Here is a 15,301-nt window from a genome sequence, read left to right as displayed (position 1 = left end):
ATATAAAAACATTATTTTGCCTCCTCTTGGAGTTAAGTCCATTAGGAGGCAAACTGCATGGACAAGACATCTTGTCCTTTGCAAGTTGGTTTTGTGATGAGAAGTAGGCATAATTTTTATATTACAGGCTGGTGTATAACATTTTAAATTCTAGTGCTTTGCATGGTGTGGGGGGTCACGGAGAGAACAATGTAGCACAGAGAAGGCACATAGTGAATCTGGCATCTTGCTGCACTGATGGACAGTGACTGCATTGGGGCATGGGTGGGGACTTGATAATATGGGTAAATGTAGTAACCACATGGTTTTTTCATGTGAAACCTTCATAAGAGTGTATATCAATCATACCTTAATAAAAAAAATTCTAGTGCTTTGTACATAGTAGGTATTCAGAGAATGTAATTCTTTAGAGACTGGAACACAAAGATTGCATTTGTGTTTTCCTTCCTTCAACATGTCTATGATGTCAGTTGGAGTAAGAGTAGATTATAGTTCATTTCACTTTAATTTTATTTTTTATTTTGTACTGACCTCTGATTCTCTCTGGCAAAGAACTGCTATGATTTGAGGGATTTTAAGAAATTGATGATTGAGTTATAAGGAACTTCCTATTGGTACTAGCTCCCATTTTTATTGCCAGAAATAGACTTTGATGACCATTCCTGGTCAAGGACAAAAGAGCATCAGCTTAATAATGTTTTACTTTTTAAATTTTAACCTCTAGAGATCATAAGATTCTTTTAATTAGCAACTGAAAAATTGTTGAATGAATTGAAAAATTAATTGCAGAATCTCTGAATTGTTTTTCTTTAATAATTTGTAAATAGGTTTATATAGTCACAAATAGATTCATATTAATAATGTTTTCTGTTATGTTACACCTTGATAACAAGTTAAATGTAACATTTGGGATGCCTAGAAGTCTTATCATCCTATCTTGTTAAAGTAGAAGGCTTGAAACTGGCAGAAGAGTACATAAGAGTAGAACCTCATTATAATGCAGGCCATTATATATCTTCTCTTCTTCTGTAACTTTATCCTGCAGGTAATAACAACTCATACATTTTAAGGAAAGTAGTCACCTGAGAAAAAAGGGCTTTGGAGTTGCTAGGTATTGAACTTAAGTCTCTGAATCCATTTTCTCATTCATCAGAAAGTCCTCATTTTAGATAGTACTGGTCATGTGCTGAGCCCTTGCTCACTGTCCGATGACTGCCGAAGCTCTGCCTTACCTCAGATTGTTACAATAAGGGTCTGCTGCTGCCAGGCCAGAAGGTGAAGGCTCACTCTTTCCTTGATCAGCTAATAGCAAGGATGTCAGTGCCAGCCACCCCTTGCCTTTCCTTACCTGTTAGTGCAGGCCTGCTTCCTTGTTCTCTTTGTTCCGCTGTCTTCTGCCAGATGCCTGGGTCATTCTTTTGTCTAGTTTGTTGGAACCTGAAGCTTTTCCATTAACGGTTAACCAGTTCACCCTAGGCAGATTGTACGCAGACCAGCCCCCTGCTTTTGTATTAGGGGTGTGTTACGACTCTTAACCATGAGAGTTGAAGTCTTTTTCAAATAACAATCTCATATTTTAAAAATATTTTTTTCGACCCTCATAGCAGGTGCACTTTGTACTTGTTGTGAACCTGTCATTCAGCTGAACCTACTCATGGGTCTTCAACTTATTTCATGTCCACCTTCCTAAGAGGCTGTCTTGCTATGGGGTTGAGGGAACGCCTTTTTTGTCTTTTCTTGTTCTGCACATTTTTAATCTCTGCTTGATTATTTGGAATCTGACTACCCATGAAGATAGGATAGATTTTGATATCTGCTTGTAAACTCACAGGCTGAAGTTGAATATCTGTATCCCAGTACCTTACCACAATGCTTTGTATTCTTAGGTGAATTTTGTCATACATAGATAGCTCCACCGTCACAGAGACATTAAGTTTCCTATTCTGCTTTTCTTCTCTGTGTATAACAGTAGTTGAGAAGAGTGCTAACTCACATATTTGTATTTTGTTTTGATGTTCTAGGTCAGGATGGCTAACTAGTTGGCTTCCCACATGGTGTCCTACATCTACATCACACCTTAAAGAAGCTGAAGAGAAAATATTAAAATGTAAGATATTCTTCTTATAAGTTAACTGAACTATTCGCTAAAGTAGGTCCAATATATTGCATTGCTCTGAAACTGGAGATAGGATTCTGTGGTGTGTTAATTGTTAGCAAAGAATTTTTTTCCTTTTCCGCATCATCAGCAAGTACATAAATGTGGGAACACAGGGTTCTCAAACTTCTTGGGTCTCTGTTGTACTCTTAAATTATTAAGGACCCAAAGGAACTTTGTTTATAGGTTATAGCTATCAATATTTACCATATTAGAAACTAAAACTGCATACTTTAAAATACATTAATTTATTTAAAATAATAGTAATAAACCCATTACAGGTTAAAGTAAATAACATGCTTTCTAAAAATAACTACTTTTCAAACAGAAATGTAGTGAGAAGAGTAGCATTTTTTTACATTTGCATATCTCTTTAATATCTGGCCTAATATAAGGCAGTTGGATTCTCTTGATTCTGTATCAGACTGTTGCTAGTCACATATGTGATATCCAGAAAAAACTGCTGTATACTCATCAAATAATCAGATTAAAAAGGCAAATAAAGACTTAGTGTTATTAAGAAAATAGTATTGGCCTCATAGATCTCCTAAAAATGTCTCAGGGACTCCCCAGGGGTCCTCAGGCTACACTTTGAGAACAGGCTCTAGGTGTTCCAGAATAGGTAGTCTTATATGGTGGAATAAGTATTGTACTAGAGCAGGGTGGCCTGATCTAGGCCCAGATCTGCAATTAGGTGGTTACAGGATCTTGGGCAAGGCACTTTTCTTAGCTTCCCATTTCTTTCCTGTAAAATAAGGGGTGGGCTGATCTTGAGAATTCCTAGTTCTGTATTTATAGTGGTGTGGAAACCTTTTCCTGTTTCCTATGAGCACTGAAATTTACCCAAACTTGTTCTGTAAGGGTATTCCCAGATGTCTGTGGGTACACTTTTAAGCAATAGTGTTTATTATGCAATTTTGTTCTGCTGATAACATTTAGAGGAGTGAATTATGGGATGCACTTCCCATACATGGTTACTGTGCATATGTGTGAACATGTTCTGCCTATGCCTGTTTTTAATCTCTTTACCACCAATGAATTTTCTTGCCTGTGCATTTCAGTGATTCAGGAGTAAGTGACCATAACTGGATATATCCATAGAAAGGGACAGTTAGCTATCTAAAGTGGATTTTTAGCAGAAAAATAAATTTCTACTCACTCTATACTTGGGTCATTTTCTTCTCTAAAATTCTGGGAAAGTTACTGTAATTTGCTAAAATTAAAAAAAAATTTGTTAGGAGATAAAAATGGGTGCTAGATACTCAATTTATGAATTTAACAAACATAATGAATCCTTACTTCTAGGTTCTAGAGATTCAAATAGGAGTGAGAATTGGCCTCTGGTCCAATATCAGATATGAAAGCAAGTGACTGATTCAGTAGGGTGACCTCTAATAGAGGTTACAGATAGTTTTTATGGGAATACGCAAACATGTATTCAAAATGCTGATGTGGGGATTAAAGATGGTGGCACTGAGAGGTGAGACACAGGCTTCTTCCTAAAAAGGCATATAATACGAAAATATAATTAATACAACTAACTCTGAGAGAGCAACAGGAAAGAGGACTGCGTCAGACTGCATACACCTGGAGATAAGAGCAGACCTCACGGAACAGGGTAACATACCAAAGTGGTGGCCCTGCGGGACCCAAGCCCCTCCCCCACCCCAGCTCACCGGCGGGAGGAAGAGAAACTGAGCAGGGAGGGAGTGGAAGCCTGGGACTGCTGAATACCTAGCTCCAGAGATCTGTTCCAGGAGCACAAATCTACATTTCATCATGCTTTCATCATACTCGTGATTACAGAGCTTGGAAGCTGGGACAGGTGGAGTTCCTGGGGAGACTGGGATTCTGGCTGCTTGTGGAAAGCAGGGATCCATATCTGGCTGCTCTGGGACAGAAGCTTATACTTGTCTGCTTGGCCCACTGGTTCAGGCAGTGGAGGCAGGCATAGCAGCGGGAAGCAGGACTCTTTCCTTCCCCCAGGCACCAATACCGCTCCCCTGCAACCTCTGACATTGCTTCAGGGGCTGAGCAGCTCCAGAGAGTAGAGTTTCTGGACACTAGAGGGTGCCGTATACAAATATGAAATGCCAAAGAAACCTGGTCCAGAGTAAAATTATTAATACAACTCCTAAGAAAGATTTAAATGACACGGACCTTGTCACTCTTCCTGAAAGGGAGTTCAAAATAAAAATCATTAACATGCTAATGGAGGTACGGAAAGATATGCAAGAACTCAGGAATGAATTCCGGTCAGAGATCCAATTGTTGAAGAGCACAGTGGAGGGTATTAAAAGCAGGTTGGATGTGGTGGAGGAGACGATAAATGAAATAGAAACCAGAGAAGAGGAATACAAAGAAGCTGAGGCACAGAGAGAAAAAAGGATCTCTAAGAATGAAAGAATACTGAGAGAACTGTGTGACCAATCCAAACGGAACAATATTTGCATTATAGGGATGCCAGAAGAAGAAGAGAGAGAGAAAGGGATAGCAAGTGTCTTTGAGGAGGCAATTGCTGAAAAATTCCCCAGTCTCAAGAAGGAGATAGTCTCAGACCATGGAGGTGCACAGATCTCCCAACACAAGGGACCCAAGGAGGACAACACCAAGACATATAGTAACTAAAATGGCAAAGATCAAGGATAAAGACAGACTATTAAAAGCAGCCAGAGAGAGAAATAAGATCACATACAAAGGAAAGCCCATCAGGCTAACATCAGACTTCTCAGCAGAAACCTTACATGCCAGAAGGGAGTGGCATGATGTATTTAATGCCATGAAGCAGAAGGGCCTGGAACCAAGATTACTTTATCCGGCAAGATTATCATTTAAATTTGAAGGAGGGATTAAACATTTCCAGATAAGCAAAAGCTGAGAGAATTTACCTCCCACAAACCATCTCTGCAGTCTATTTTGGAGGGACTGCTATAGATGGAAGTGTTCCTAAGGATTAATAGCTGTCACCAGAGGTAATAAAACCATAGTAAAGAAAGTAGAAAAAGGAGGAGAAAAAGAAAAGAACCTTTACATCAAAATGCTGATGTGGTTTGGTTTGGCACTAATGTGGAGTTATCTCCCTTCCTAAACTGGTGGCATTTCCCTGGACCTGGAAGCACAGGCTCTTTGCTGTTACTATCTGTAAGTACAAAATCTGAGATACTTATTCAGTTAAAGGGCAGAAACCTCTGGTACTCTGGTGTTTGCCCACTGCAGATGAATATGTGCAAATAATTAAGGAGTATATCTAAAATGTAACCATTCAGTTGATAATTTAATGTAAGTGGATTTCAAATCAGCTTCATCGTTAGTCAATTTTTGGGGTTTAAAGTACTTAGTTCCACATAACTGAAGGCAAGTAAGAGTTTTTATCTACAAAATTGTGATTATTTGCATTTTTTAGGGAGATTATTGGACTTTAATTCACATTATCTGATGCCTCTTGCTGAGGAGTTCCTCCTATAACCTGTCACCTTTTTTCTAACTGATTTGAAATTTCAGTTATATGTTTAATATATACTGTAACTCCTTCCCTAAATTCATAATTACTTTTAAGGGAAAATGTTTCTTTTGAGTCTTCAATCTTCAATGCTTAATCTTCAAGTATTAGACAAATTCAAGGTATTCTTTTATTATTGTCTGCAAAGTTGAAGACCTCCAATGAACTCCGTGAATAAGCTCCTCTGCAGCTCTAGGAGTGTAAGCCCTCATTTAATAGATATAGAAAGAAGTCCAAAGAGCTAACAGGACTTGCCACAAAACCATGGTCACAGATACTTAAGGCTTGTCTGGGATAGATCTTCCTCTTAGATGTAAAAGATGGTAATTAAGAATTAATTGCTTCAATAAAATATATACTTTTTTTAGGGATGACATAATAAAGGCTAAAATCATATGAATGGATATCAGATGGTTTTTGGATTATTAATTTCTAATTGCTCTGAGAATATTCCCCTTTTCGGAAGCAGTGAAGCCAAGTGGATTTTCTCTTTTATGTTTTCATTAGGTGTCCCCTGCACATACAAAAAAGAACCTGTTCGTATATCTAATGGAAATAAAATATGGACACTGAAGTTCTCTCATAATATTGCAAATAAGACTCCTCTTGTTCTCCTCCATGGCTTTGGAGGAGGTCTTGGACTTTGGGCACTGAATTTTGGAGATCTTTGCACCAATAGACCTGTCTATGCTTTTGACCTGTTGGGCTTTGGGCGAAGTAGTAGACCGAGATTTGACAGTGATGCAGAGGAAGTGGAGAATCAGTTTGTGGAATCCATTGAAGAGTGGAGATATGCCCTAGGATTGGACAAAATGATCTTCCTTGGCCACAACCTAGGTGGGTTTTTGGCTGCTGCATACTCACTGAAATACCCATCAAGGTAAGTGAGGTGACAGAGAGAGGTACTCAAGTGCTAATCTCTAGTCCCATTGTTGGTGGTGGTTGGTGTCTGAACCTTACAAGATAGATTCCCTTAAAGGACCCTATAGATCAAAAAACCACAACTGGTGGCCAATTTAGTAGCTGAAGTAATGATGTCAGATTATCCTATTACACATGATAAACATTGGTAGAAGGCTTGAGGAAAGACTTTGTATTTGTTAAAATTAGAATGTATACAATTTAAGTCACAAGTAAAGAGTGTTGTGGTAGTGTTTATTGTTGTTAGTATTGTAAGACCTGTGGCTCTGGCAGGCTTTTCCTAGTCTTTTCCAGGCTGTAATGAGAAACCAGAAGGTTAGAAAGTAGAAGACCTAGGTGCTAGTACTGTCTTTATCTTTGACTTAGAGCAAATCAACTGAACCTCTAAGCTTTAGTTTCCTTATTTCAGACTACAGAAAATATATCTGCATAGTGCAGTTTACAGGGTTTTTGATTATACTGTGTGCTAACCTTTATGTTGTAGAATTATTTTTCAGTCGTTGATTAATGAGTGTTTACTTCAGAATCTTTGTAGTATCTCCTCCTTACTTTATTTTCTTGTGTTGTTTCCTATTATTTATGTTTCTACTCTGAGGGGGATCACATTTGAGTGCTAAGAAAACAGAAGGCTCATACCTGTTTTGTTTATCTTTTGGAGAGAAAAAACATCAGCGTGTTTGTGTCACCAGTGTATTTTTCCACTGGACTAATTTTTAAATTAAAAATTGCATCCAGCTTTGACCTTGTGGTCTGTGAATGAGATCTAGGATGATGTTCGTTTTCAGAGTGCATGCATGCACCTGTGAAGCTGCCCATTGCATAACTCCAGGTGTGCTATCGGCACTGGATGTGCAGAACCCAGCCCTGGGTACCTGAGGTTTTCTTCCTCTGGAGCAGCCAACTTTTTCTCTATAGATTCTTTAAACTTTGCCATTTATACTTGTTTCTTCTGGTGCCTTCATAGTTGTATGTGTGCTAGTTGTATTTGTGGGGAAAGTAAGAGAAAGAAGTGGATACTTTTTAGCATGAGACAGCAGGGCTATTAATGGGGTTGGGCTTCCTTTGTTTCTTATCAGGTGTTATTAGGTCTGTCTGTGGTGTTTATCCCTTGGAGATGTGACATGGAACTCTGTGGGTTAGACTCTGGTCATGAAACCCCTGAATCTTAGAACCTGGACCCTTCATGGCCATCTGCTCCAACAGTTGAGTTGTTGAGATTTTCCTTTGCAGGTGTGAAGTACTCTCAAGAATAAGGGCTTCAGTAATTTAGAAGGGAATGGCCACTTTAAAACCATCTACAAAAGAGAATAGCAACATATTTTGAATGACATGGTAGGCAGAACAACTATCTAAAACAAAGCCAGTGATCCCTGCATTGGACTGAATAAATTTTAGAAAATGATTTTTGAATGTTTGTGCCTAATGTTAGAAATAAAACTAAAGTACTATGTCAGGACCAAGAACCACTAAGTAGCAGATGAGTATAAGAACACGTGAAATAATTATCATGTTTAAATTGGCTGATCACTACCAGATATTGAGTAGAACTCTACAGAATGTATTAGATTATTCAAGCCTATGTTCTTCTGTGTAACTTAAGTTACTGAGCTCAAGTTAATTTACAAATGATGAAGTTCTTTGGATATTCAGATATCTCAAATCATGAATGAAATTCAGTTGAAACACTGTGCTTGGCACATATTAGGTGCCCAGTGTTAAATGAATGAAACAAGCAGGCCAGTAGACTGATACGGCAGCCTACATAAGCAAACCAGAATCTAAGCCTGTAAATGCCTCATAGTTATGAAATCAAAACCTATGGACAACCGGTCACAAATGGCCAGCTAGGCTTTAAGCTATAGCCAGTGTAATAATTTTCTTTCTTTGTTCCCACACCTCCTCTGTATGTCTTCCCCTGACTCCTGTTGGTGGAGTGCTCCTAGCCACTTGCCATTCATTGGATGGTGCCAGTTTCAAATCAGTTTCTGCTCAACTAAACGTTTTAAATGTTTAAAATATGTTTTAGTTCATCTTTCAACAGTATCAACTGTGCAAGTATGGAACTGCCTACTCTAAATGTCTCTTACCCAACTTGCACTTAATCTGATGACCTGTTTTTTATGGCTATTTTTTAGAACAGTTTTAGGTTTACAACAAAATTGAGAGGAAACTACATTTGCCGTATAATCTCTGCCCCTTCACTTTCATAGCCTCCCCCACAAATACCATTTTTATTTTACTGTCATGAAATTAAACCTTTGCATTTGATTTTGCAGGGAGAGGGGTGAGAGGAGGGAAAATGGGCCAGTAGAGACCAGGTGGGATTCAGTTCATCTCCTTCCCTCACTCTGTATCTGTTCTTCTCTCATTTTTTCTCCTGATGGACTTTGAGGATGTTACTTTTTTCTTTACCTCCTCAGGCATAACAAATACAGTCTTTCTTTTTTTCTCTCTTAAGTAAAATAATAGTTCCTTAATTTCTGTTGTTTCTATGCATGGAGGGAAAAAACAAAATGGCATTTTTTTACTTGTTGGGGGACTTAGCGTCCCAGTCCATAGCCATGTCTGTCCTTACCCTTAGTGGGCAGCCCCATTCCTTCTATTCTTTGTTTATTCTTATAGGACACTTTGAATCTAGTTTAGGAAGGATTCTTATAATAGAGAAAAAAGAAAAACTGATCGATTTTTTTCATATTTTAGATATGTTAAGTCAGCCTGGGTTCTTCATCTCTATGTGCAGCAGAATGCCCCTGTCCGTACAAGTCGCTTTATGACCTAACTGGTGGCAATAATCCCATGTTTTCCCCAGATTCTTGATACTGATTAAAAACTGAGCATTCAGCAATTGTGTTACATTATATGAAAGTACCTGGATGATTCCTCCATTGAAATATTGGTGATAAATGGAATACTCTAACATGTTCCAGCAGGTTGTGTAAATAATGTTGAGTGACTTTGTGTGACTGTAAGGTTTACAGTGTATTCAGAGAAGAGACACAAATTAAATTACTATACAAGTAGCATGACAGCTGTGATGAGGGCTGTGAAGGGGAGATGGACAGTTCTGTGCCAATGCTTGATGAGAACCGGACTCAGTCTTGGGGCCCAATATAGTACCCTAAAGTAGTACAATTTGACCTGAGATTGAGGTCTCAAAGGGAAGTAGCGGAAGAGGATTCTAGGCAGTGGGGACAGAAATTGCTATGTGGAAACCTGAGCCATTCTGGAAAGGCCATGTGGTTGGTGTGCAGAGAAGTTGTAATCGTACATTTCATCAAGTGGGAACACAACCCCTTTATTCCTTCCTCCAAAATGACCTTAGTTCATCTCACTTCTCATACTACAATGTATAATAATAGAGATGCTATCTGTAATTTCACTTGTTGATTAATGTGCTGTGTCACAAACAGTAAGGCCACCCACTCTGTGAGGTGTCTAGGGCTGCCATTCTGTGAAACCTTCATTGGGCAGTATCTGATCTCCTTAAGGTGGGAATGCAGGGCAAGTAGAGTAAACCAGCACTGACCGCCAAAGATGCCATCCCTCTTCTGTCATCTCTGTGTATGTTTTGCTTTCTCTCTTAATTTTTCTTTCCTTCTGGCCCTTGCTGCTCAGGACCCTATGCTAAGACTATCTGTGTTTTATAGGTTTTTGCTGTCAAGTAAGGAAAAAGACACTATGGAAACTTTTATTAACTCAGAAAGTTTTTTAGCAGAGATCCTTTCCAAGTTACAATAGAATAGGTCACTAAAAGATTTTCAGATCATCTGACCTTTCGGCCTTGCCTGGCTCTGGTTCCTGACCATACACAGCTGGGCTGAGTGTTTTTATCAGTCCCTCTTGAAAGGAAAGACTGTTGTACTTGCCATGAAGTTAGAGGTATTTATTTTGTTGTTTCTTGGACCTGCCCTATTTTCCCACAGTGGCTTGGAGCCAGGGAGAAATACCTGGGGCTAACTTTATCTAGAGAATGCCTTATTTGTGCACTGACTAGAGTTCTTCCTGTTCCTTTTCCTTGCTCCTCCTTTGTTCCATAAGCAGGTCTTGTAGATTCCTTTGTGCATTTTTGTTCTGGGTCTAATCATTTTCTATTATTTCTGGCACGTAGCTGACTTTAAAACTTGTGAAAGTCAGGTTTATATACCCTTGTTAGCACTGAGACTCAGCTATTCCAATGTGTTGGAGCAGGTGTCACCCACTGCTTTGCTCTTTACTCTGTACCCTCCTCAACATCTTCAAACTCAGGACCTACTCAGGTGACTATCATGGAGAAGAATGCTTCATCATGTTTCATTCTTCATGGGGGTGGGTGTTCCTGCTCTACTGGTTCTTTGTTTTTCCTTTAGTTTGAGTCAGTTTCTGATTCATGACAAAAGAAGTCTGATAGGATGGCTCACATGTGCTGTCTGGCTACACCCACTCCTTAATCCTAGATGTGAGTTAACAGTCCTATCATGCCAGCCGCTGTAGAATGTTAGAGATGGGGTCTGGATTGCTGTAATAGTTTAGATAGGCATTAAAACCAAATAACTGCTATCAAATGAGGAAATAATGTTTTCTCTAAAAAGGGAGGTGAGAAGATAGCCTGGGAACTTAGTCTGGTGCAAGGTTATAATCTGTGATCAGGCTTTCCTGAAGAATAGAAGTTAAATTACTGCTCACGTGATTCTAGCCACTGTCTTCCCATGCTCCCTGTAGTAAATTCTTCTCTAGTAGTCGTCTTATTTTTGCTACTATAATTAGCTAATATTTGCTGGATGTTTATTATTTGATAGCCACTAGCCTAAGTGCTTTGCTCCATCCATTTCATTTACAATTTTGACATCCAAAAATAGCAACAGTTATCTTATAAGGTCTTTTACATCTAGTGGAAGCAGATGATATATAACTCCAGTTTAGACATTGTTGCATAGCTTTTAAAAAATTGTTTTCAAACATTTTTGACTATAACCCTCAGTAAGAATTATATATGTGTGTGTTCAAAACAAAAGTTGTGTGGAATGATAATGTGTCATATAGTTTTCTATTCCAAATTAACAATTTTATTAAAAATAAGGATGGCTGACCCTCTAAATGGATTTTACTACCCACTAATGAGTAATGACTTACAAGATTCAAATGTCATATAGGAGACCAGAAATAGTCCAGACTGGACTAACACTTGTGCTTATTCTATTATCATACTTTGTAAGATTTGTATATCCTTATAAAGAAGTACCAAAAGGAAATGTGGGGCAACATAACACTCCAAACATTTACTGAGCATCTACCACATGCTAAGTACCATGGTAGGCTGAAGACATGATTGAACAACTGTTGGGGCACTTCACTCCCTTAAGAAAAGTCATCTGCTCTAGTGTGTATATTTGCCATAATTTGTTAAACTGACACTTTTACCTGGGTGTGATATTTTAAAGACAGATGTTGAACAAGGCAAGCCAAAACTAAGGCAAAACCTAGAGTCTCTTGGCTAGAGATAGATAAGAATCTCTCCCTCAAGCTTTCCCTTGTCCTGCCCCTTTTGGGTTGGTTGGTCAGCAAGAGCCTCTAGCAACCTGGGCAAGATCCTGTAACAAATTTGTACCAAAAATTTAATAATCTTTTAGGGTAGAGTATGTTTTAATAAAGACTTCATTTTTTTCTCTTTAGGAGGTAAGTCAGTAGTGAATCCTACTAGCTATTTCCAAACGTGAATCTTTGCTGTTTTCAACTAGGTGACTGTTCCGTTACTCGTACCCTGGCACTCTTCTGGCACTCCCCACCTCCCTCCAATCTCACGGCTGGGATAGGAGGAATTCAGGAGGAAGTCAGAATGTCAGCGATAGTCTCTGCCATTAAAAAACAAAACAACATGAACTCATTTCTACCTCTCTTCTCATACATTTCTTAGAAAATATCTCAAAACTTTTAAGCAGTGAAGGCACTCTAGTATATGGAAACCTCACATATTATATCCTTATACAAAGTTACAGTCTACATATCTTTTCAGTGCTATGAAATTTAGCATATAGAGTTGACAGGCCTAGTATTGATAAAAGGTAAGCTTAACCTTTTCTAACATGTTTATCTTATGTTGCTTGGCCTGTTCTTAGAGAGACTGCCAAATGGCCTGTTGGCATCTGTTAGTGTACTGGAGTCAGGAAATAGGGGTTTAGCCCTAGTTCTACATTCTCTAGCTTTATTTCCTGGAGCAGGTCACATACTGCATCTCAGCTTCCTTCTCATCTGTGAGTATTCTCTAAGGACCCTTGGTGCTCTGTGCTCTGAAGCTTTCTGTTTGAGAAAATGCAGTCAAAGCAAAGGATTCATTACTAACTCATCCTTATTTGTGCTGGCAAAAATAATAAAACTTTTTATACCAGGAATAATAGCTTTCTGTGCCTATGTTTCTTTACCTTTCTCTTTCACTAGTGACTTAGAAAAGGGACTTCAGAATCATTGTCAGTTCATCTTTGGGAGATTTTTGCTGGCACTTGTTTGCTCTTCTGGTTACAGATGAGTATTTTCTAGTCTCAGGAGGCTCTTTATGCTTTGTTTAGGAACTTTATGATATATAATGCTGCAGCGCAGCCTCGTGGGACCACTGCTGAGAGTTGTGTTTTTCTTCAGCAGGAAGAGGTTTCATGAGATGGAAAAATTACAACTGTTAGTGATAGGAAATAATTTTATATGAGGTTGTACTGAAGATTTCCTGTCTCCTTTGCAAGGAAGAAAACTAGGAAAAGAACTAGAAGCAGAATCTAATGCCTGTATATCATGTTATGGGTAGGGTAGATGTGTTCCTGTTCACCAGACTAGAATCCCAAACTAGCAGGTATATTTTCAGCCCATATTATTACGTTATCCTTATGTGTGTGAAAAGTTCATTTAAAGTCCTTTTGAACCCACCTAATGTCCTAATGATAACTTTTAGAATGAATGGATTGTAGGAGATAAGTGTCGTCGGTGCCTGAGTGCATTTTATGAATGTAATATTAATCTTCAGTCATTTGTCAGCCTCGAGATACAGGGAACTATTGGACTTTTCTGTGTGGTCAGTGATCTGTGTCATCTGCCAGAGTGTAGCTTTACCACCAACAACAAATGCTATTTCTTAAGAACAGTCACACAAAGAGGGCAGGGGAGTGTGTGTGGGGAAACCCCATAGGTGGAGGTTGGTCAGTGGGGTCCCTGTGTGAGTACTGTGTGGCCAAGAGGATCCCAGCACATCAGCTCTCCACCCAGGAGGCCAAGGCGCAGCTGTTATGTAGCTGGAGGTTGGTGAAGAGCTGTGTCTTCAAAGCAGCTCCATCCAGGAACTTCTAGCAGGTAATTGAAATAAGAGCAAAACTTCCACGGAGCACCTGTCATGAGGCTGGACAGTGGTTCCTGCCCCATAAGTCACTTCCAAGCTGCAGGGTCTAGTTAGAGTAATAAGGTGATTTTTTCTTTGTAAAAGGAGACTTAAGGAGTATGAAACTTGACTGTGAAAATCAATCTCAAGTGAACCTTGACTGTAGAGTGGTCACATGAATCTGCACAGATGATTTAAATTACAAAGAGCTAAATACACACACACACACACACACACACACACACAAGTGCATGTAAAGTGGGGAAATCTGAACTTGGTGGATTACATAGAAAAAGTAGTCACGCAGTTATAAACACTTTCACACATCTTTATTTTTCTAATTATTTAAAATTTTAAATTATTTATTTAACAATTTCCTTTTTTATTAAGGTATCATTGATATATACTCTTACAAAGGTTTCACAAGAAAAACAATGTGGTTACTACACTTACCCATATTATCGAGTCCCCACCATACCCCATTACAGTCACTGTCCATCAGTGTAGTTAGATGCCACAGATTCACTACTTGTCTTCTCTGTGCAACACCCCATAACCCCCCCCAACACCATGTGAACTAATCATAATGCCCCTCAATCCCCTCTCCCTCCCTCCCCATCCACCCTCTCCCACCCCTCCCCTTTGGTAATAACCACTTGTCCCTTCTTGGGTTCTGTGAGTCCGCTGCTATTTTGTTCCTTCACTTTTGCTTCATTGTTATACTCCACAAATGAGGAAAATCATTTGGTATTTGTCTTTCTCTGCCTGACTTATTTCACTGAGCATAATACCCTCTAGCTCCATCCATGTTGCTGCAAATGATAGGATTTGTTTCTTTCTTATGGCTGAATAGTATTCCATTGTGTGTATGTACCACATCTTCTTTATCCATTCATTTACTGATGGACACCTAGGTTGTTTCTGTATCTTTGCTATTGTAAATGGTGCTGCAATAAACATAGGGGTACATATTTCTTTTTGAATCTGAGATCTTGCTTTCTTTGGGTAAATTCCTAGGAGTGGAATTCCTGGGTCAAATGGTATTTCTATTTTTAGTTTTTGGAGGAACCTCCATATTGCTTTCCACAATAGTTGAACTAGTTTACATTCCCTCCAGCAGTGTAGGGATTCCCCTTTCTTCACATCCTCACCACCATTTGTTGTTGCTTGTCTTTTGGATGTTGGCCATCCTAACTGGTGTGAGGTGATATCTCATTGTGGTTTTAATTTGCATTTCCCTGATAATTAACGATGTGGAGCATCTTTTCATATGCCTGTTGGCCCTCTGAATTTCTTCTTTGGAGAATTGTCTCTTCATATCCTCCACCCATTTTTTAATCAGGTTGTTTGCTTTTTGGATGTTGAGGCATGTGAGTTCTTTATATATTTGGAT

At 38.9% G+C, this 15,301-nt stretch overlaps 1 protein-coding gene across 3 annotated transcripts in view; it reads left to right on the top strand.

Annotated features, from left to right (window-relative positions):
• ABHD5 (abhydrolase domain containing 5, lysophosphatidic acid acyltransferase) overlaps positions 1-15,301 on the top strand; it is a 34,556-nt gene that overhangs the window by 8,194 nt on the left and 11,061 nt on the right. For 2 of the 3 annotated variants that reach the window (XM_036996238.2, XM_017675153.3), the window contains exons 2-3: positions 2,022-2,107; positions 6,162-6,534. The exons of the other annotated variant lie outside the window; for it this stretch is intronic. In XM_036996238.2, coding sequence (XP_036852133.1) covers positions 2,022-2,107; positions 6,162-6,534 — 459 coding nt within the window. The remainder of the gene's footprint in view (positions 1-2,021; positions 2,108-6,161; positions 6,535-15,301) is intronic. 3 annotated transcript variants of the gene reach the window in all.

This window comes from Manis javanica, chromosome 3, assembly GCF_040802235.1.
Source record: "Manis javanica isolate MJ-LG chromosome 3, MJ_LKY, whole genome shotgun sequence".
Lineage (NCBI taxonomy): Eukaryota > Metazoa > Chordata > Mammalia > Pholidota > Manidae > Manis > Manis javanica.
Note: the sequence above shows the minus strand (reverse complement) of the source record. Positions and strands in the feature narration are given on the sequence as shown.